This window comes from Bubalus bubalis, chromosome 11 (genome assembly GCF_019923935.1).
Source record: "Bubalus bubalis isolate 160015118507 breed Murrah chromosome 11, NDDB_SH_1, whole genome shotgun sequence".
Classification (NCBI taxonomy): domain Eukaryota; kingdom Metazoa; phylum Chordata; class Mammalia; order Artiodactyla; family Bovidae; genus Bubalus; species Bubalus bubalis.
Genome location: NC_059167.1, coordinates 76,870,289 through 76,891,642, shown reverse-complemented (window position 1 = coordinate 76,891,642; position 21,354 = coordinate 76,870,289). Strand labels below are relative to the sequence as shown.

Below are 21,354 nucleotides of genomic sequence, written 5' to 3'. Positions count from 1 at the left end.
TTTCTAAGGTCAAGTATCATTTCTCTTTTGTAGTTTCTTGTTATTAAACAGGAAGTGTTCCTTCACAACTTAGGGAGGTGGAAATTTTCCTACGCAGTAAGCCTGGGACCTCCACAGGTCAACAAGTGTGACCACGTGTCTTGTCACCGAAAGCCTGGACTCCCTCCCGCATTCATACCTAACATTCCAGAGCCCTTGAGTGTGTTAGCAGGGGCGTGGGAGTTTCTTGTGGAGTAGCATCCTGGGAAGGAACTTCTTGACAGGGGTACTCATACATGCCTGCAAATTAGCCTCAACCTGTAGATCTGTTTAATCATTCACTGGGGGTTCAACCCCAAACCAATGAAACCAAAGTCTTTGAGGATGGTCATTTTCATAACAGATCTTCAAATGTAATTAAGGTTGGCCTGGGAGTTACAGATGCTACCTCGGTGCTCTACAGGCCACACCTGGAGACCACGCCCAGTATCCCAGCAACTAGACATCCTGCATCCCATTCCACCTGCCTCAGAATCACCCTCTTCCAGCTGGTACTTCCTCTTCACTCCTTAAGTTTAGTTCTGAGTACAATCTTTTCTCTGGGATATGGGGTGGGAGGGGTGGTAACTCTCATCCTCTACACAAGGGCTAGACTCTCAGTTCATGACCTTCACCCTACTCGCTCCCTACCTGCTGGATATGCAGTGTTCACACCCCTTTATTTCAGTCAGATGCTCTCTGACTCACCTGATGAACAAGACCTAGAAACCATAAGTAATTTTTCAGTTCAGTCAGTTCAGTTCAGTCCAGTCGCTCAGTCGTGTCTGACTCTTTGAGATCCCATGAATTGCAGCATGCCAGGCCTCCCTGTCCATCACCAACTCCTGGAGTTCACTCAAACTCACATCCAAATTTTTACTTCACTCTTAGTTATTTTCCTGAGTACCTTCTAGTACCTCTTAAGACATTTGGAAGAACTGTAAAACAAATGATCTTGGAATCATTGTTTAGTGCTTTCTCTTGTAACCTACCTTCAGTCTTGTAACAAATAATATTGTCTGTACCTTTAGAATATTTCCAGAGTCTAAACATTTTTCACCACCTCCACCATCTCTGTACTTCAAGGCACCACCACCTCGCCCCTGCACTATTACAATAGCCCATCAGCAGGCCTCTCTGACTGGCCCTTGTGTATACTCTCAAGGCAGCATAGACGTCAACAAGAAGGACTCCATGGGGCCTTCCCAGAACATGCCTTCTCTCATATCCTCTGCCTTAACTCTTCTCTGAAGTACCTAGATAACAGTATTTGATGCATAGTATTTTCAGAGCTGTTTTAGAGATATGAAAACCCCCCACCAAATGGAAGATGTTAACTACTTGATGACCATGAACACATAGTCCCCGGCCGCTGGAGCCTAAGGACTGATACTGTTAACTCCTGTGACAGTGCCTGTTCCCTCACCATCAGCCAGTCAGAGAAATGTGCATGAGCTGATCACATACCCTGTGACCATTTCCCTCACCTGGCTTTTAAAAATGCTTTGTTTAGGAACTTCCCTCATGGTCCAGTAGTTAAGATTCCATGCTTTCACTCAGGGGACAAGGTTCAGTCCCTGGTCAGGGAACTAAGATCCCATATACTGCACTGTGCAGTCAAAAACAAAAATGCTTTCCTGAAACCCTTCGGGAGCTTAGACAATTTAGAGTATGAGCCAGCTTGTCTCTTTCTGCTGCTGCTGCTGCTAAGTTGCTTCAGTCCTGTCTGACTCTGTGCGACCCCATAGACGGCAGCCCACCAGGCTCCCCTGTCCCTGGGACTCTCCAGGCAAGAACACTGGAGTGGGTTGCCATTTCCTTCTCCATGTCTCCTTCTATGGCCCTGCAATAAACTTTTCTATTGCTCCAAACTCCAACATTTCAGTTTGTTTCACCTCACGGTAAGTCAGGCACATGAACTTGTGTTAACAGAGAGAATAATCCTATTAAAACCTTTGTGGCTGTTCAGTTGCTATGTCATGTCTGCCTCTTTGTGACCCCATGGACTGCAGCAAGCCAGGCTCCTCTGTCCTCCACTATTGCCTGGAGTTTGCTCAAATTCATATCCATTGAGTTGGTGACGCTATTTAACCATCTCATCCCAATAGCATATTGGACGGGGCTCATCTTCTGCTGTCATATCTTTTTGGCTTTTCAAACTGTTCATGTGGATCTCCAGGCAAGAATACTGGAGTGGGTTGCCATTTCCTCCTCCAGTGGACCATGATTTGTTGAAACTCTTCACTATGACCCGTCCATCTTGGGTGGTCCTGCACAGCACGGTTCATAGCTTTATCAAGTTATGCAAGCCCCTTCACCATGACACGGCTGTGATCCATGAAGGGAATTAAAACCTAGGAGAGAGAAAATCATTGCTCTGCTTAAAATCCTCTGATACATCTCTGTTTCATTTCACATTTTATCAAACTCCTTGCCATGACTTCAAAAATCTGTACATGACTCTGCCATTCCTTAGACTCCTCTCACTTTTTTGACCTCATCTCTAATGTCTTGCCCATTGTCAGCTGTGTTCCAACTACATTAGCCTATGGTAGTTCTCAGAAATGCCCACCTCAGTGCCTTTGCACATGCTCTTCTCTCTGCTTTGAATCTTATCTGAGCCAATCTTATTGAGCCAATCCTGCTTTTAAGATCTCTGCTCAGATGTTATCAGAGCGAACTCTGTATGAAATAGCACCCACTCCCTTTGCCCTCTGCTCCTCTGTCTCTACTTTAATTACATTCTTTGCATGGACCAGCACCTAACTTTTGCTGGTGCTCCTGCTGTTGTTTAATTCTCCTTCCTCAGCCACTAATGGAAGCTCCGTGAGGACAGGGCATTGTAATTGTTGTTTTCACTGCCAAAGTCTATTTCAGAGGCTGGAACAGTTCTTAGCACCTAACAGATACTCAAGAAATATTTGTTTAATAAATTGTGTGAATTGTTTTATTTTATTTATTTATTTTTAACCACAGAGCAAGGTCCTAACTGCTGGATCAACAGGGAATTCCCCGTATGAATTATTTTAAATCAAAAAGGAATCCCTGGGGACTTCCCTTGCAGTCCCAGGTTAAGACCTCACTGCCCCAATGCAAGGGATGGTGGTCCAATCCCTGGTCAGGTAGCAAAGATCCCACATGACTCGGGGCCAAAAAAAAAAAAGAACCCAAACCATAAAACAGAAGCAATATTATAACAAGTTCAATAGAAACTTAAAAAATGGTCCACATTAAAAAATATTAAAAAAAAGAAAAAGGAATCCCTGATTCTGGATGCTGAAGGGAATAAAGAGCATGGAGGTATTGGAGCTTGAACAGAGGGATCTTGCAGGGTCAGGTGTCCTATGCATGTGCCATCTTCTAAGAAAGCCTGAGAACGGGGCCATGTGTGCAATATATTCTTTGGCAGCTCTCCTCGGTCACAGTATGGACCTGCAAATGCTTTACAGAAGCGTTGAAAGGTTCTCCCAATTGGACATTAAGAAAGGCACAAAGTGGGCTCTCACAGCTGTAAATTGTGCCTCAGTGCCACTGACTTCTATAGCAAGCTCTCCCCAGGCAGAGCTGCTGAAGTACAGAGCTGCTTGGGTAAATTCTGAACCACATGGTATTTTGAGGTCACACTGTAGGGTTGCATTTAGCAGGGCCATTCTGTTAGAGTTTGTAAAATAATGGACTTAATAAGATGAGGAACAAAAGTCCATAAAAGGGAGATTGCAGAGGAAGAGGAAAAAGAAAGAAAAGGAGCTGTATAATCCAATAGGATTTTATCAACTTCACTTGACCAGGTTTCATGTTAAGCGATCTGTGACTGTGAGTCAAGGAAACAGTGCTCATATGTAGGGAGAATACTGGGAGGAGTATATAAAACAAGAAGTGAAAACCTGTTGATGGTCACAAGATAGGTATTAATAGGCAAAGTGACTCTATTCTCAGGGGCTATGACCACCAGTTGAAATCCGCCCCCTTGTGGACAAACCAAATATTACCATGAGTTTTTCCATTAGGGTCTTGGAGATGATTGATTTAATTTCCTTGCGGTCTAAAATCCTGCTGCGGCTGCTGCTGCTGCTGCTGCTAGGTCGCTTCAGTCGTGTCCTACTCTGTGCGACCCCGTAGACGGCAGCCCACCAGGCTCCCCCGTCCCTGGGATTCTCCAGGCAAGAGTACTGGAGTGGGGTGCCATTGCCTTCTCCAATGCATGAAAGTGAAAAGTGAAAGTGAAGTCGCTCAGTCGTGTCCGACTCTTCGCGACGCCATGGACTGCAGCCCACCAAGCTCCTCCGTCCATGAGATTTTCCAGGCAAGAGTACTGGAGTGGGGTGCCATTGCCTTCTCCGCAGTTTGAAAGCATCGATTCGAAAATATCTTTTCTTCAGGTGCTCGGGCTTCTTCATGGTCCAACTCGCACATCCGTACATGACTCCTGGAAAAACCATAGCTTTGACTATACCGATATTTGTTGGTGAAGTGATATCTCTGCTTTTTAATATGCTGTCTAGGTTTGTCACAGCTTTCCTTCCAAGGAGCAAGCGTCTTTTATTTTCATGGCTGTAGTCACTGTCCGCAGTGATTTTGGAGCCCAAGAAAAGAAAATCTGTCACTGCTTCTCCTTTTTCCACATCTGTGTCCCATGAAGTGATGGGACCAGACGCCATGATCTTAGTTTTTTGAATGTTGAGTTTTAAGCTAGCTTTTTCACTCTCCTCTTTCATCTTTATCAAGAGAAGTTTTAGTTTCTCTGTTTTCTGCCATTAGAGTGGTATTATCTGCATATCTGAGGTTGTTATGCACCTGCATATCCCTTCAATCTTGATCTCAGCTTATGATTCATCCAGCCTGGCATTTCGCATGATGTACTCTGCATATAAGTTAAATAAACAGGGTGACAGTATACAGTCTTGTCGTACTTCTTTCCAAATTTTCAACCAGTCCATTATTCCATGTCCAATTCTAACTGTTGCTTCTTGACCTGCACACAGGTTTCTCAGGTGGCAGGTAAGGTGGTCTGATATTCCCATTTCTCTAAGAATTTTCCACAGTTTGTTGTGATCCACACAAACCAATCAATCCTAAAAGAAATCAACCTTGAATATTCAATGAAGGACTGACGCTGAAGCTGAAGCGCCAACACTTTAGCCACCTGATGCGAAGAGCCAACTCATTGGAAAAGACCCTGATGCTGGAAAAATTGAGGGCAGGAGGAGAAGGGGGCAACAGAGGATGAGAAGTTTGGATGGCATCAACGACTCAGTGGACATAAGTTTGAGCAAACTCTGGGAGATGGTGAAGGACAGGGAAGCCTGGAGCACTGCTGTCCAGAGTCGCAAAGAGTCGGACATGACTCAGTGACTAAACAACAGTAGCTTTCAGATTAAAAATTAATTTTCAAGGACCTCATTACTTTTTGCTGAATCTTCCATGTGCAGTATACGGAGGTGGATCTTACAGGGGAAAAAGCTATATTACTGTCCAGGGAGATGGTGTTGATGGGATTAAGCTGAACTACTTATTAAAGTACATGGGATCCCATGGATATACAGGGCAAGCAGAAAATAGAGCTAACACCCATTAGCAAAACTCTTGAGCTGTTTCTCTAACTAAAGGTGAAGGTTCAGAGTGACAATCAAAGATTTAAAATCTTCAAGTAGAGGTGAATCAACATTTTTCTTTTCTTTTATTGATCTTTCTGATCTTATGTCCATATGGGGCTATAGGCTCCCACCAAAAAGTATCAAAAAGGATTGTTAAATTTTGCCAAGGATAGCCTTTTGATACTATTTTTAATGGTGAAATCTAGTTCTTTTAGGACATTCAGTCTTGGATTTTAAGAGTATTTTAAGAGTATTTATTGAGCAAACATTTGCTGAACATTTGCAGTATTCCAGGCTCTGTGCTTGGAATAGAAGTTACTTCAGGGAACCAGATAGATGTGGTTTCTACCCTCATGAGACAATCAAATAACTTTTCAAAAACTGAGAAATACAGTTAATTTAATATACTAGTGATAAGGGCCATAAAGGACAAGTAAAGAGTGTGATGCCAGCAAAACAGAGACTGTTCATTTAGGCTGGGGCTTCTGGGAAGGCTGGCCTAAGGAAAGGAGGAACACACAGGGTTTAAGCGGGTAGAATAGGGAGGGGTGAAGGGCATAAGGCACATATACAGGAACTAGATGTTAAAATCTTGAGTTGAGAGGAACCCTGATGAGTTTGGGGATCTGAAAAGGGGAGTTTAAGGAGGGTTAGGGAGACAGGGAGAGTGGTTTGGGGTGAGGCTCCTTGGCCTGGCCTGGTGGGCAGAGGTAAGGACTGTGGTCATTATTTTAAGGCTTATGAAAAGCCACTGATACAGTTTAGGTGGGGGTGGGGGGGTGGGCACGGGGGCGGTGGAGAGCACAGGCACAGAACTAAATTTGTGTTTTCCAAAGATTACTGTGGTTTAGTAGTGTTGACAACAAAGCCATGGAGAATCCCTGTGTCAGCTTTCTAGTAAGCAAGCCCAGAGCCCCACATCAGGGAAGTTTACGGATGAATGTGTTTTATCAACTCTAAATTGTTCATTGTTTTCATCTCGTGCATTCCACCAACTCTGCCAGCTCCCAGCCACTTCAGAGGAGGTCAGTGAGGCCCGTGGAATTAAGCTCAGGGCCACAGAACTATTTAGTGGCAAAGCCAGGGTAAAGAGAGGAACCTAGCTTTCATGACTCCCAGGCCACTGCTCATTTTGCTCTAGCTGGAGGCCTCTGAAAAGGGACAGTGTTTTTCTTTTCCTTTTTGTTGGTGGTGGGCTTTATTTTTGGTTTTGTTTATTTATTTATTTTTAATTTGGAGGAGGAAATGGCAACCCACTGCAGTACTCTTGCCTGGAAAATCCCATGGATGGAGGAGCCTGGTAGGCTACAGTCCATGGGGTCGAAAAGAGTCGGACATGACTGAATGACTTCACTTTCACTTTTTTTAAAAATTGCATCTGGGTTCTTTAAGGCCTTAATAATGACTGGGGTCAGGCAATCATCATTTGAAGGAATCTTATCTGATTTTCAGGGAAACTGGAATTGACCCCCAAGAGGACAGCAGAGATGGGAGTGGTAGGAAAGGTGTGAATGTGCTTGGAGGTGCTGTAGGGGAAGGACGGGTTAATGCTCCTTCCTCAATGTGGACTCAAGGGAAACTGTTCAGGGCTCAGCCTGGGACACACATGAGGAGTCAGGTACATTGTGCTCAAAGCTTTCTCAGAAGCAGGCATCAGAAAGGCTTTGTAGCTATTAGATACAGTTAGGGCAATCTCCCCTCAACCTGACCTCTCCTGGCCTACCACTTGGTGGCTGTCATTTCAGAAAGACAAGAAAATTACCAAAAAAAAATATTGGTTTGCTCCCAAGGGAGTACAGTCCCTTCCACTGCCTGTGTGCATAGCCTGGGGCTGTACCTGCAAGGCTGAGAGGTTAATAGCCTCTGATTCAGAACATGTCCTGCCCAAATCAGCAGCAGCTTGTTTTTGGACATAGGCAAGCTCCAGTCTACCTCACCTGGATGGAGACAAGTGAGGTAGTGGGAGGGCAGTTGGAAGAGGGCCCAGAGGCTTGTGAAGGTATAGAATGAATGCCTTCCTGTATTCCTACTGGCCTGAATCCTGCCAGTAACAGCTTATCTAGGAAACAGCTTTGGAGTTGCCAAAGGTAGCCAATCAACTCTTCCAGAATAGGGGTGGCTTCATGCCTTTTTTTTTTTTTTTTTGGCAATAGTGTTTTCTGATTTAGGGAAATATATTTATGACCAGAATGCCAATTCCCTAAGCCATTTCACAGGCTATTCCATCTCACTCCTGAATCAGAGTTCTGCTCCCCACTTTTGGGACTGTTGCCTGGGATCTAGCCCCCTGTTTCTGCATAGCTCACCCTGACTCCTCAGGTGGCACTCGTGGTAAAGAACCTGCCTGCCAATGCAGGAGACTGTAAGAGATGCAGGTTTGATCCCTGGATTGGGAAGATCCCCTGGAGAAAGGAAAGGCAACCCACTCCAGTATTCTTGCCTGGAGGAGACTCCAGACAGGAAAGAGGAGGCGCGCAGAGTCAAACACGGACCACACACGCACGTGTAAGCACCCTGACTCCAGCGTGGGAGGCAGAAAACACATGGCTACTCCCCCAGCCTGGAGGGAAATAGACGTGGTGGCCAGAGAATCCTCATCTTAAGGATAGGATTCTTAAGGATAGCTTCCAGGGTCATTTAAATGTAGTTCAGAGTCTTTATTTGCAAAAGTAGGAGGAACACTTGGCAGCGGTGGGATTTGAACCCACACCCTCCAAACAGACTGGAGCCTTAATCCAGCGCCTCAGACCGCTCAGCCACACTACCCACTGGGGCCAGCATTGCGAGTCGGGAGGGTAACTTGAGGAATATACTTTGTATGGTCCGCCCTCCTCCGCTTCCCTCTGCAGCCTGTGGTTCATATATTTATCGTTCAGAGGAGGCTGTTCGTATCTCTTCCACCACCCCACCCCCCTCTTTTCTTCCTGATTTATTTTGCTTGCTTTCTTCTTTGAAGTCACAGTGCTTGAGATTTATGGAAAGAGTGTTATTGCACAAGAACATCTGGAGAGGCCGGACAACCTTTGTTGACCTTATAGTCAAATTCTGCCTTTGTTCCTTTCTACCACCTCTATTTTAGAGATGAAGGAACTGTGACTCTGAGAAGTGACATAGCTGAGAAGTGACACAGAAGAAGAAAAAGATCTGAAATCTTTCATCCATTCCATAAACCTTTTTTGATCTCCTGTGAGTACCAGGCAGTGTGCTAGATAGAGCAAGCAAGTACATTGCTCCGGCTCTCCAGAAGCACACTGCGCGGGGGGAGAGAAAGCCGAAGACGTTCTTTGCCACACCACATAGTAGTCACTACTGCTAAGCTGTGTACAGGAAGCTGGGAGGAAAGGTTTGTATGGCATTCAAGGATAAGACAAAGTGGTTAATTCAAAAATTACTGGAGGAACTGATAAAGTCCCGTGCCCTTATGCTTGGCAATCAAGAGATACTGCTTGATAGGTGGGCTTATGTCAAATGCCTGAGAGTTTGTGGGAACCAGCAGAAATTGCAAGCTCCACTTCCAAGGTTGGAAAGAAGCTTGAGCTATCTATCATCTGACTGTTGCCCACATCAGAGTAGTAGGTGAAAATGGTTTGGGAGGGCTGCTTGGTGAAAATGAGCAGTGAAGAAAGAAAACAGATTCCAACTCAGAGGTACTTCCCACCTTCTGTCTTAAGAGTAGTGCTAAAAGGTGGGCATCTGGGTGATAAAGAAATAGAGAGAGAGAGCTAGAGAATGGTGGAGGGTGGGAGTGAGGAGTACTTTCTGCTTTACGCAAGCTTCCTAAATTCAAGGTATTCACAACTCTTTCTCTGCCAGTCATCCCTGCTTCCAAGGCAGACACACGTGTTCTTACTACTCCCTTCCTCCCTGCCTGACCCTGGAATCTCCCTCCCTGGTGGAACTCAGATCTCTCCAGTTTATCTCTAGGGTGTTGAGTAATCCACATCATAATGGAAAACTCAGCTTAGTTGTGGGGTGGGTGCCACTCTACAAATTATGATGCTATTTACCAACTCGAGGCTCATCTAGTGTGGTGATCCTTAAATATCAGGGAGCATTATAATCACCAGAGATCGGCTACTAATTGTAAATGCAGAATCCAGGGCCTCATCTCCAGAGATTTTGATTCTATGCGTCTAGGGTAAAGCCCAGGTTTCTGTATTTTTCATCAGTAGCCAAGGGACTCTGATGGATTTCCCTTAGAAACTTGCACCTCTTTTTTTTTTTTTTTTTTTTTGAATCTATGGGAGCCAGGTAGTGATAGACTAAGGAGTGGCTGAGGACTGACTGTGAGGTCATCAGCCCTTCCACAACATGCTCCCCACCTTCCTTCCATTCCCATTCTTTGGCATGGGCAATTTGTGTTTCCTCAGTTTTATGGTAAAGTACTCAGAAGATGCATCTTCAAGGGGGCCCCTTGCCTCTTCTTATGGAGTAATGAGCACCCCTCAGGCCGAGCTCCTCTGAAACTCTGTGGTCACCGCTGTGGATGGGCATGGAGGCCCAACACTTGAGGAAGAGGACATATAAAGTATGGGGTGATGAGGGGAGTAAGCATACCCCATATCAGAGTGGCCAAGAGAAAGGACAATTTGAAAAGGATACCTGGTGAAGGGCCTGCTGATGGATGGCTAGACTAGTAGATATATGAATCAGTGTTAAGGTATTTTTTCTCTTTTGTAATTAAAAATGTTCAGGAAGTCTGTTAGACTCCATATCCTTGTGTTTTGTGTGTATTAGTGAATATAGGGCAGGTCTGTGTCCAAGCTTTGGGAGAAGGGTGAAACAGGCCAGAAACAGCTGCAGCCCTATGGAGAAGCACTTGTGAGAAGCCAGGGATGAACCAAGAAGAAAACCAGAGCATCTGTTTTAACAAGAGATTTAAGTTCTCCCCAGAGATCTTCTTGAACAGTTGCAGAAGGGAACTAGAATTCTAATAGTGATGAAGCATGGAGCTTGGATTATTGTTATATAAGGGAGGGCAATCTCCCAAATCTAAAATATTGGGTCTATTTAGGCTACATTCCCTTTGGCTTATTATTTCCTTTGTTACCACTCAGATGCCTGGCTCCTAGTTTGCCATCTATGTCTCCTCATCGCATGCACTTTTTCCCCAAGTGATCTTTCATAGAACCCTGTTCCTTTGACTGTTAACAGTGGTGTCCCTCAACTGACGCTCCAAGCTCAAATCAATTTGAAAAATCTTGAATTAAATGCAACTAGGCAAGCTTCTCTAATGCTGAGCTTCTCAGAACCTCATGCTCTGTGAATCTTATGACTGCAAAGGAAGGGATATAATGAACAGTGTTTCCTCTAACTTTAGAACAGGAAACTTTTTTCTTGAAGTACACTCATTAATATTTCACAGAACGACATTTGCCTGAAGGTAAGGTGGCCCTCCAGAGATTTTTGTTTTGCTTTTTGCTCACACTAGGTGGCGTGTGGGATATTAGTTTCCCAACTAGGGATTGAACCCATGCTCCCTGCATTGTGAGCATGGAGTCTTAACCACTGAAGCACCGGGAAGTCCTTCCAGTGTTTCTTCTCTCCTTCTCTCATAGTAATAGGGAGCCAAAATTTTAGCTGGGCACATGCCCACCCAGAATAAACCCTAAGTTTCCCAATGTCCCTTGCAGTTGGGTCTGACCAAGCTATTGCCAATGAGATATAACTGGAAATAGTGTGAGAGGCTTTGGGACGTGTCCTCAAAAGGCAGTGCATGCCCTTTCCCTACCTTTCTTCTCCCTGCCAGCTGGCTGGACTGCAGACTGGAGGGCTGTGTTCAGAGCAGCCTTCTGGACCATGACACAGAAACCACACAGTGAGAGAGAAGAAGCCAGCATCTTGGGACACTGCACTAATCCTAGGCTAACTACCTTAGGTTTTTCCCTGGTGGCTCAGAAGGTAAAGAGTCTGCCTGAAATGTGGGAGACCTAGGTTCAATCCCTGGGTCAGGAAGATCCCCTGCAGAAGGAAATTACAACCCAGTCCAGGATCTTGCCTGGAAAGTCCTATAGGAGCTGGGCCAACTACAGTCCATGGGTCACAAAAAGTCAGACACGACTGAATGACTTCACTTTGTTTACACAAGAAATAAACATTCATTTTGTTTAGACTATTACTTTGAGCTTTCTATCATTAGCAGCCATTTGGGAAGCATGTAAAGGTGATCTTTTTAGACTTTTTTTCCCTCAAAACAAGTTGTGTATTAGGACGTACACAAAGTCTAGGGATTTACACATAAGCTAACAAGAATAATAAAAGATATTCCAAAAAGGATACTTGGAATAGGAGAGGGCCTTAGCTGATTAAATGGGCTTCCCTTGTAGCTCAGTTGGTAAAGAATCTGCCCGCAGTGCAGGAGACCTGGGTTCAATCCCTGGGTTGGAAGATCCCCTGGAGAAGGAAATGGCAACCCACTCCAGTATCCTTGCCTGGAAAATCTCATGGACAGAGGAGCCTGGTGGGCTGCCATCCATGGGTTTGCAAAGAGTTGGGCACGACTGAGCGACTAACACTAACACTTAGCTGATTAAGAGTATTTAGAATCAATAAATATATTCTAACAAATATACTAATTATAATAAATTGTTCAAAAGCTTTCTTCTAAAGCTTACATCTCTCTATATATGTATTTCAGTTCAGTTCAGTTCAGTTCAATTCAGTCGCTCAGTCATGTCCTACTCTTTGTGTGCTGGACCACAGCACGCCAGGCTTCCCTGTCCATCAACAGCTCCCGAAGCTTGCTCAAACTCATGTCCATCGAGTCAGTGATGCCATCCAAGCAGCTCATCCTCTGTCGTCCCCTTCTCCTCCTGCCTTCAATCTTTCCCAGCATCAGGGTCATTTCCAATGAGTCAGTTCTTTCTATCATGTGGTCAAAGTATTGGAGTTTCAGCTCCAGCATCAGTCCTTGAAATGAATATTCAGGACTGATACATATATATCTTTGATCTCCTTCCCCTATCAGTAGGTCCAAGGGCTATATACAAATATGTATGTATTTGAGTATAATAAACTGTTTTTCTTTCAATAAACTTCATTTGTCAAAGACAAATACAGTACTGTAAACAGTCTCCAAGGGCATTGGCCCCAAGGCCCCACTCTTCAATCTTTCCCAGCATCAGGGTCTTTTCCAATGAGTCGGCTCTGTACAGACAATTCCTCAGAATCCACAGGAATTCTGAGCTTCCAGAGTCCAGAATGGTTCAGAACATACACTCAGCTGCTTAAGCGCATCCAGTCAGTAAGGTGAGCAAAAAGGTCCCTCCAGTCCTCATGCCTCCTTCATCCATCACTCCGTTTCTTAGCACTTCTGAGACAAGCTTCCTGGGTTCTTAATGGGAGGGCATTTAAGCACCAGCCCTTGGTGCTACACCACAACACACTCAACTGTTGTGAGTCAAATCCAGGGAAGGGACCAAGGAGTTGGAAATGTTTTCCTTCCTGAGGGGAGCTTGTTCAGAGTACTGTGGACATGGAGCCTACTTGTAAGTGGCAGCAAACAGATCATAACAACAATGAAAATAAAAATGTAAATTACATAATATATTAGAAGGTATAAACGAAATAGAAAAGAAAAAAGTAGAACATGTAAGTGCGGGTCAGGCATGTGTGGGCTAGAATTTCAGGTGGGTTGGTCTGCGTGGGCCTCATTGGCAGACTTGAAGGAGGACAGTGAGTGAGCACAGCGTCTGTGAGGGACTGACATCAGGCATCTGGTGGAGGGGGTGGCCAGAGCAAACAGCCCAGGCAGGAGCCCCTGACCTATTCAGAAAACACAGCTAGGACAGATATGGATGGGGTGCGAATTTGTCACTAATGTGGCTCTTATCAACTCCTGGTGATTTTGTCATTCTTTTCATATCTATTAGTTACTGTTCTTGTTTAGTCACTAAGTTGTGTCCAACTCTTTGGAATCCCATGAACTGTAGCATGTCAGGATCCCCTGAACTTCACCATCTCCCAGAGCTTGCTCAAATTTATGTCCATTGAGTCAGTGATGCTATTTAACCATTTCATCCTCTGCTGCTCTCTTCTCCTTTTCCTTCAGTCTTTCCCAGCATCAGGGTCTTTTCCAATGGTTGGCTCTTCACATCAGGTGGCCAAAGTATTGGAGTTTCAGCTTCAGCATCAGTCCTTCCAATGAATATTCAGGACTAATTTCCTTTAGGATTGACTGGTTGGATCTCCTTGCAGTCCAAGGGACTCTCAAGAGTCTTCTCCAGCACTACAATTAGAAAGCATCAATTCTTCGGCGCTCAACCTTCTTTATGGTCCAACTCTCATGTCTATACATGACTACTGGGAAAACCATGGCTTTGACTGTATGGACCTTTGTCAGCAAAGAGATGTCTTTGGTTTTTAATAAGTTGTCTAGATTTGTATTGGTTATTATTCTTCTCTAAAGAAGAACTTTCCTTTTTCACATGAAAGATATTTGGCTACCCTGAAATATAATTCCTACAGGCTAGGCAGAGTAAATGTGCAGCTCTTGTATTTTAATTATCAATTTTCATATTAAGGATTGATTCAGACTCAGAGGGGAATAGTGATTTTTGTCTTTTCACTGATGTGTCCTAAGTGTCTAAAATAGTGTCTGGCACAGGTAAATAAATAACATGTGAATGATAAAATTTCCTTATGCTGCTGCTAAGTCACTTCAGTCGTGTCCGACTCTGTGCAACCCCATAGACAGCAGCCCACCAGGCTCCCCTGTCCCTGGGATTCTCCAGGCAAGAACACTGGAGTGGGTTGCCATTTCCTTCTGCAATGCATGAAAGCAAAAAGTGAAAGTGAAGTTGCTCAGTCGTGTCCGACTGCTAGCAACCGCATGGACTGCAGCCTACCAGGCTCCTCCGTCCATGGGATTTTCCAGGCAAGAGTACTGGAATGGGTTACCATTGCCTTCTCCTAAAATTTCCTTATAGTAGGTGACAAAAATCCTGTATAAACAGTGACTGAGGAAACTAAGTCTTAGTACAACCATGAGTCAAGAATTCTGAGTGTGAACCCTGTACTCAAGGAGTTTTTAAAGGGAAGTTGATATGAATGTTTGTCTCCCGGTTAGTGCTATTGGCTAATAGATGTTTCTAGATGCCCCTGGAACCCTGGGAGGAAAAAAATCATAATAACGACCACGTTGAAGTTCTCCCAGATTAGTAGGACAGAAGACCTAGAATTAGCTTTAATTTGATATAGAAGCAATAAGGTGATGCAAATTTTCTTGCCTAAGTTTGTAGAATAAGATCTATACCTGTTAGGCAGCTAAATATTTGTTACTTACAATACTGCACTGATTTTTTAAGTGAATCAATTATCTGGAAGGGTCTTTTTTTTTTCCCCCTGATATCTTTCTAGACATTTTTGAAGAACATTCAAGAACGTATTTGTTTTCACAAAAATGAAATCATACTTTGTACTTTATTATATAAATTTTCATTTAATTCATCAGACTTAATGGAAAAGAATGTAAAAAGCAATGTGTACGTATGTATAAATGAATCACTTTGCTGTACAGCACTAACTAGCACAATACTGTAAGTTACCCATGCGTGCGTGCTGAGTCGTTTCAGTCATGTCCAACTCTTTGTGACCCTATGGACTATAGCACTCCAGGCTCCTCTGTCTATGGCAAGAATACTAGAGTGGGTTTCCATACCCTTCTTCCAGGGATGGAAACTGCGTCTCTGATGTCTCCAACAGTGGTAGGTGGGTTCTTTACCACTAGCGCCACCTGGGAAACCTGATTTAAAAAATACAGTTTATCAGACTTACCTGAAATTTTTATTTTATTTTATTTTAGGCTTTTAATTTTGTATTGGGGTACAGCCAATTAATAGTGTTGTGATAGTTTTAGGTGAACAGTGAAGGGACTAAGCCATACATATACATGTATCCATTCTCCCCCAAAACCCCCTCTTGGGAGGGGTCTTGCTTTGGTTACAAGGTACTGATGGGAAGGTGGGGGCACAGAGGGACAGGTGGAATCCAGGAGACACAGGAGAGCTGGCACCATGGAGAAGGGAGGCTCTCAAGTCAGAGATGGAGTGAGATGGGGGAGTTAAAAGGGAACTTTGAGAGTTTTACAGCAGATGGAGATTTTAAAAACTAGTTTTGTATTATTGTTTGTATGACAGCTGAGGCCCTGTGCCAAGGGAGGGCTCCCACACTCCCAAGGAAAGTCAAAGCAACCTCCAAACGTCTGTTCCATCATGTTTCCTCTGCAGGAGAGAGCAAGTGAGCCTAGGTCTGTCTGAAACGTTCTTGGATCCTGTGAGGAAAACACCCTGGGCGTCTCTATACTCTATCCAAAAAAACTTCAGTGGTGTCTATAATACTGTTTACTAAAAGTTGCTGCAATTGGATTTGCTTGGGGAGATTTGGGAGAATGATGAGCTCTTTAGTCTGTTGACTGCTGCTTTACGGATCATCCCACATGGTGGCCAAAAACAACAACACTCATTCGATCCCAAATCTGGAGGTTGAACTTCATTAGGCAGTTCTTGCTTGAGGTCCTGTATGTGGTTTCATGCACAGGGAGCCGCCTGGGGCATCTCCCTCGCTGTATGGCCTCCCCCCGTGTGGTCTCAACAGTCAGACTTCTTTCTGCAGGACACCCAGAGTCAACGTCCTAGGAGAACCACAGCCCAGTGGAAGCTTGTGACCTCGGCTGAGAGGTCACGTGATGCCACATGATGGAATCAGGCACAGAAGCCCACCCTTGTTCTCAGGAAAGGGAATGATAAGGTTCCGGAAGAGACTGTGGGACAGAAATATACTGTGGCCAGTTTGGGGAGCAATACAATCTGCTACATGGCTTTAAGGTGAGCGAGACATTGGGCAACTGCAGAAGTCTTGCAAGGGTAGCCAACCACATCTGTGAGACATGAATAAGCTCCACAGTTTCCTGAGGGAGTTGGAGCAGCTGGAAGTCTTTGCGCATTTCTCTCCCTCCATGCGTTCTCTCCTCTGGTGGCCTCTACACAGCCAAACGTCATACGTGGCAGCTGAAGGCATCCAGAGTAAGTGTTTGCTTCCTCCACTGTCCCTTTGGGGCCATTGCCTTGTCACAGGGACAATGTGGGACGTGGGTCAGTTTCTAGCCGTCCTGGAGTAGAGCTCATTACTTTGACAGGATGAGTCATGAGAGGAATTACTTCTGTTGTTTTACATCCTGGCACTAATATTAGATTCCAGCAACTATCTGCCTCCTGCAGTCTTCTTCTGAGACAGACCTGACACTTAGCAAAGGGAGAGTGGTGGAACTTTAGGTTGAATGCAATCATCTGATAATCCCTTTCCTTCTTTCTCCCCTCCTCCTCCTTATCCCCCTGCTCTTCCTCCCCACTTCCTTCTTCTCCTCTTCCCCCTCCATCTCCATCCTTCCTTCTTTCCCTCTTTTCTTCTTCCCTCCCTTCCATCTTCAGGTGCACAGAACTAAGTTGATCATATTCTGTTTACAGCCTCTCTGGTTTTATTCAATTTTATTACTTTTCCTTTTTATTCCTTATCCTTGCTTCTATTTCTCTCATTCTCATGGGCATCTGTCTTAGAGTATGTAATCCACGTTCTTCCATCCTATTTAGATATTGTATATCCTTGGAAAATATACTATTTTGGAGCATGCATGTTTTCAATTCAAATCAACTGGCAGTGATTTTTCTTTTTTCATACAGCACCATGTTTTTGAGTTCTATACATGTTGCTGTTTGTAAAACTAGTGCATTTTTGAAGCTGTTTTATACTATTTTATTTTATGTATCTAAAACATCTCTACCTGTCCATTTCTGTCATGCAGGACATTTAAGTTACCTTTAGCTCTTTTCTGCCACTTATCATGCCCTGATGAACATCGTTGTACATATTCCATCTGGAAGAACTCTGTTGGAGTCTATGCTCGGGATAAGATTACACGGTCTCAGATTATACCCATTCATAATTTCACCAAATACTTCCGGATTACTTTCCAATATCACTACACCAGTTTTTCAAGCCTACTAACATTTTTTTCCAGCACTTGATGTTAGATTTTCTAGTTGTTGATAATCTGGTGGTTATAAACCACTTATCTCTTGGTTATGTTAATTTCCATTTATTAGATTACTAACACAGTTAAGCATTGACTTCCTCTTCTGAAATCGACTTTTCATAACTGTTGACAATCTTTTCTCCTCTGGAGTGTTTGTGTCTTTTTATTGTCGATATAAATCGTCCTGAATATACATTGGAAGGACTGATGCTGAAACTGAAACTCCAATACTTTGGCTACCTGATGCAAAGAACTGACTCATTGGAAAAGACCCTGATGCTGGGAAAGATTGAAGGCAGGAGGAGAAGGGGATGACAGAGGATGAGATGGTTAGATGGCATCACTGACTTGATGGACATGAGTTTGAGCAAGCTCTGGGAGTTGTTGATGGGCAGGGAAGCCTGGCATGCTGCAGTCCATGGGGTTGCAAAGAGTCAGACACGACTGAGCGACTGAACTGAACCACTGAAAGAAGGAATTCCTTATGTCTGGGTGTTAATCTTTGGTTGGTTTTAGGCATTACAAATGTTTTCTCCATTGGGCTGCCAGCACTATAAAACATTTAAACCCAGTCTCAACTCTATTGCGAAAGGGTAATTCTCTGAAATAAGAGATAGGCCTAGTTGCTTTAGTTGAGGATAAATGTGTAACAAGAGTTGATTCCTTGCCTGTAAACTTAGCATCACATCTGTATTTTAGCAACTTGGAAATCCTGGCAGGGAACAGTGAACAAGTTACAATACATAGAGTTCTTTTTTATACAACAGAAATGTTTTTGCAAGATGTGCAAATCAAAATCTGTTAATTGAAAATTTCACCAACAATTAATTATGCCCTTATATCTTTGTGGCATTTTTGTAGTACATACGAAAACAGGACAGTTTGAATTGTGAAAGGACAGCCAAAGTGAAAATTTTGGGAAAGTAAATAAAAACCTCCTGTATGTTCATTTTCATGGTCTGGAATTATGCTTTTATTTTTATTGAATAGAAAGAGACACATTCTTTGAAGACTTTTCCAGGACTGTCTATGTCCTAGACAAATTTTACCCCCCAAATAGCTTTCTACATGACAATTAGAAAGACATATACAGATACATACAAAGGAGACTGTGTAGCTGTCTTTCCAAAAGAGAAATCATTTCAGAGCAAAAAAGAGCAAAATTAAGTCCATTTTCCCATTCCTATATCAAAGACTGTAAGATTTTGGCAACAAAAATAATTCTATTGTCTCAATACCTGAGCCACTATCTTTTACTTAACGCCCTTATCTACAAATTTTCCATGTAGGTGTCCAATGTATACTATAATTCAGTGGTTCTCAAATTTTGCTGCATATTAGAGTCACTGGGAAACTTTTAATATACTCAACATTCAGGTCTTACCCAACACTAACTGAGGCAGAATGCCTCAAGGTGGCATTTAAAAATGCCTCAGAGAGTCCTAAGTTCAGCAGAGTTTGGAAATCATTGCCATGCTCTCTGAGAGCCTAGGGCTTTATCAAGACTCATGTTAATGTCCAGGAATTGTTTCTGCCCTGTCCTGGACACCACATGGGAATGAAATTTGCTGAAACTGGAATTCAAGACTTAAGGATTGAGATTGTGAGATTTTTATTATTCTTGCCATATCATATCTCTGCCTGAAACTTTCTGCAACTTATTTCTTCATTAACGAAATGGAGATAACAACTATTTCACAGGTTTGTAGTAAGGACTGATGAAAATTTGGAAAATAACTAGACTCAGGACTTTAATAAGTGTTGTGAAAAGTCACTGCTTGTTTAATGAGGACACATACAGGACCTGCCTTACGCAACTGTCCCTCTGAAAGTAATTTCTCTTCCTGAAGGCAGCCAAGCACACTCTCCTCCTACAGGCTCCTCCTCCCTTTCTGCTCTTTCCACTTGGACCTGCCCACACTCGGCTGGCTCCCTACCAGTTATTGTCTGGGAACAGTGAGACACAAAGGACTTTCTGAGATCCATGATCACAAGGATATGTTGTCTATGAGAGTTACAGCAAAAAGGAAAGGTGAGAGGGTCTAGCACAAAGCCAAGTAAGATCGACAGATGGAGAGGTTGGGAAGGAATTGGGAGGAAGGATTAGTAGACAGTGCTAAAAAGCATATGGAATTGGATAGGATCAAGGTTAAGACAATTATGGGAAAGAAAGTTGTTTAGTAATAGGAATAAAACAATCAGATATGGGGTACTTTTAATAGCTTCTGTATGAGTTCTGCTTTGTATTAAGCACTCTGATGGATTTAGGAGAAATAAGCAATGAGATACCAAATATTAAGAAGCTGTGGAGACCACCACCACCACCAAAACTCAGGAATAATTAGAGAACTGTTCAATGCCAGCCTGAGAGCTTAAATGGTCAGAAAGGGCTTTCTTGGGGGAGCTGTACCTCTAGCTGGACATTGCAGGGTTAGCATGGTTTTTATTAACAGAGAGAAGGAAATAAAATATCAAAGGCTTGGGGAGAAAGTCCCTGGGTCGGGAAGATCCCTGGAGTAGAAAATGGCAACCTATTCCAGTATTCTAGAAAATTCCATGGACAGAGAAGCCTGGTGGGCTACAGTCCATGGGGTTGCAAAGAGTTGAAAATGACTGAGCAGGCGTGCACAGGGGAGAAAGTCAGTGAATGGGGCTGGTGGAATCTGATCGCTCTCCAATATTTGCTGTCTTCTCTTCCTCTATAGGAATTAGACCAAAACATGTGAAAGATCTCATAACCCTGATGATACTAATGGTGATAATCTTCCTGGTGCTTCTATTCTGGGAAAATGAGCTGGATGAGGAAGCAATGGCGGCAACTTTAGAGCAGTTGCATGTGGATTACCCTCAGAGTGACATTCCAATAAGGTACTGCAACCACATGATCATACAAAGAGTCATCAAGGAACCCAACAACACCTGCAAAAATGAGCATTTCTTCATCCATGAGAGGCCTCGAAATATCAACAGTGTTTGCAGTTCTCCCAGGAGGGTGACTTGCCAAAACCATGCCCCCAGTCTCTGCTTACTGAGTGAAATCAAGTTCAAAATGACAGTCTGTAAGCTCATTGAAGGCACCAGATATCCTGCCTGCAACTACCGTGTTTTCGCCACAGAGGGGTTTATTGTTGTCACTTGTGATGACATGGGGCCAGCTAAAATCCAGAGATACATTGAATAATCTGAGACCAGCATCAGAGCCTGCCATTCTCTCATCTCCTCTCTCAGAGGCACTGTTGCAGGTTTTCCTGCACCCTGTGGACATAGGGTCATGCCTTGAGTGAAATGCATTTATCCTTCCACTATTGCTGAGCTGGAATCTTTTTATTCCGCTTCAATAAAAAAAATCTAATGAATTAAACCATAAACTCTATATGTGTTTTAATTCCTTCTCCTTTTTCTGTGGGTCATTTGGTGAGAACCCAGAGTGAATCCTATGCAGGCCTGAAATTAGGTAAGGGAAATAAGGCACTCATCTGACACCCAAAATTTGAGGAACACCAAAATCCCCAGAGTCATATAGACAAATAAAATTTTAAGGATCAATATAAAAATCCCTGATCAGCAAAATATCTAAATTTTAAACTAAGACCCATTCTGACAGGGTTGGATTTAGAATGAGGTGGGGTACATGAGTTATAACAGTGTAGGGTCAGATCCTGTTAGTTAAAATTTTTATATTTGTTCAGCAGGGTTTATTTTGCATTAAATTTA

The 21,354-nt window shown here is 43.5% G+C and overlaps 1 protein-coding gene and 1 non-coding gene across 3 annotated transcripts; one reads left to right on the top strand and one right to left on the bottom strand.

The window, feature by feature from the left end:
* Positions 1-8,295: 8,295 nt before the first annotated feature.
* TRNAL-AAG lies at positions 8,296-8,378 on the bottom strand. The gene has a single exon. It is a non-coding gene; the product is annotated as a tRNA-Leu (tRNA).
* Positions 8,379-15,456: 7,078 nt separating this feature from the next.
* On the top strand, positions 15,457-21,004 carry RNASE12 (ribonuclease A family member 12 (inactive)). 2 transcript variants are annotated; one of them, XM_006048386.4, is made up of 2 exons: positions 15,457-16,633; positions 20,346-21,004. In XM_006048386.4, the coding sequence occupies exons 1-2, from the start codon at positions 16,498-16,500 to the stop codon at positions 20,819-20,821; spliced, it is 612 nt and encodes a 203-aa protein (XP_006048448.4). In that variant the 5' UTR covers positions 15,457-16,497; the 3' UTR covers positions 20,822-21,004. The 2 variants fall into 2 exon arrangements, with proteins under 2 accessions (XP_006048448.4, XP_006048449.1); XM_006048387.3 differs by lacking the exon at positions 15,457-16,633 and adding an exon at positions 19,576-19,672.
* Positions 21,005-21,354: the final 350 nt, after the last annotated feature.

What these genes read in the sequence shown, in the direction of transcription:
- RNASE12 (XM_006048386.4), top strand. Translation starts at nt 16,498, where the DNA reads ATGAATAAGCTCCACAGTTTCCTGAGGGAGTTGGAGCAGCTGGAAGTC. An exon ending in GGCAGCTGAAGGCATCCAGA is followed by an intron (nt 16,634 to 20,345) that starts GTAAGTGTTTGC and finishes CTTCCTCTATAG; the next exon opens with GAATTAGACCAAAACATGTG.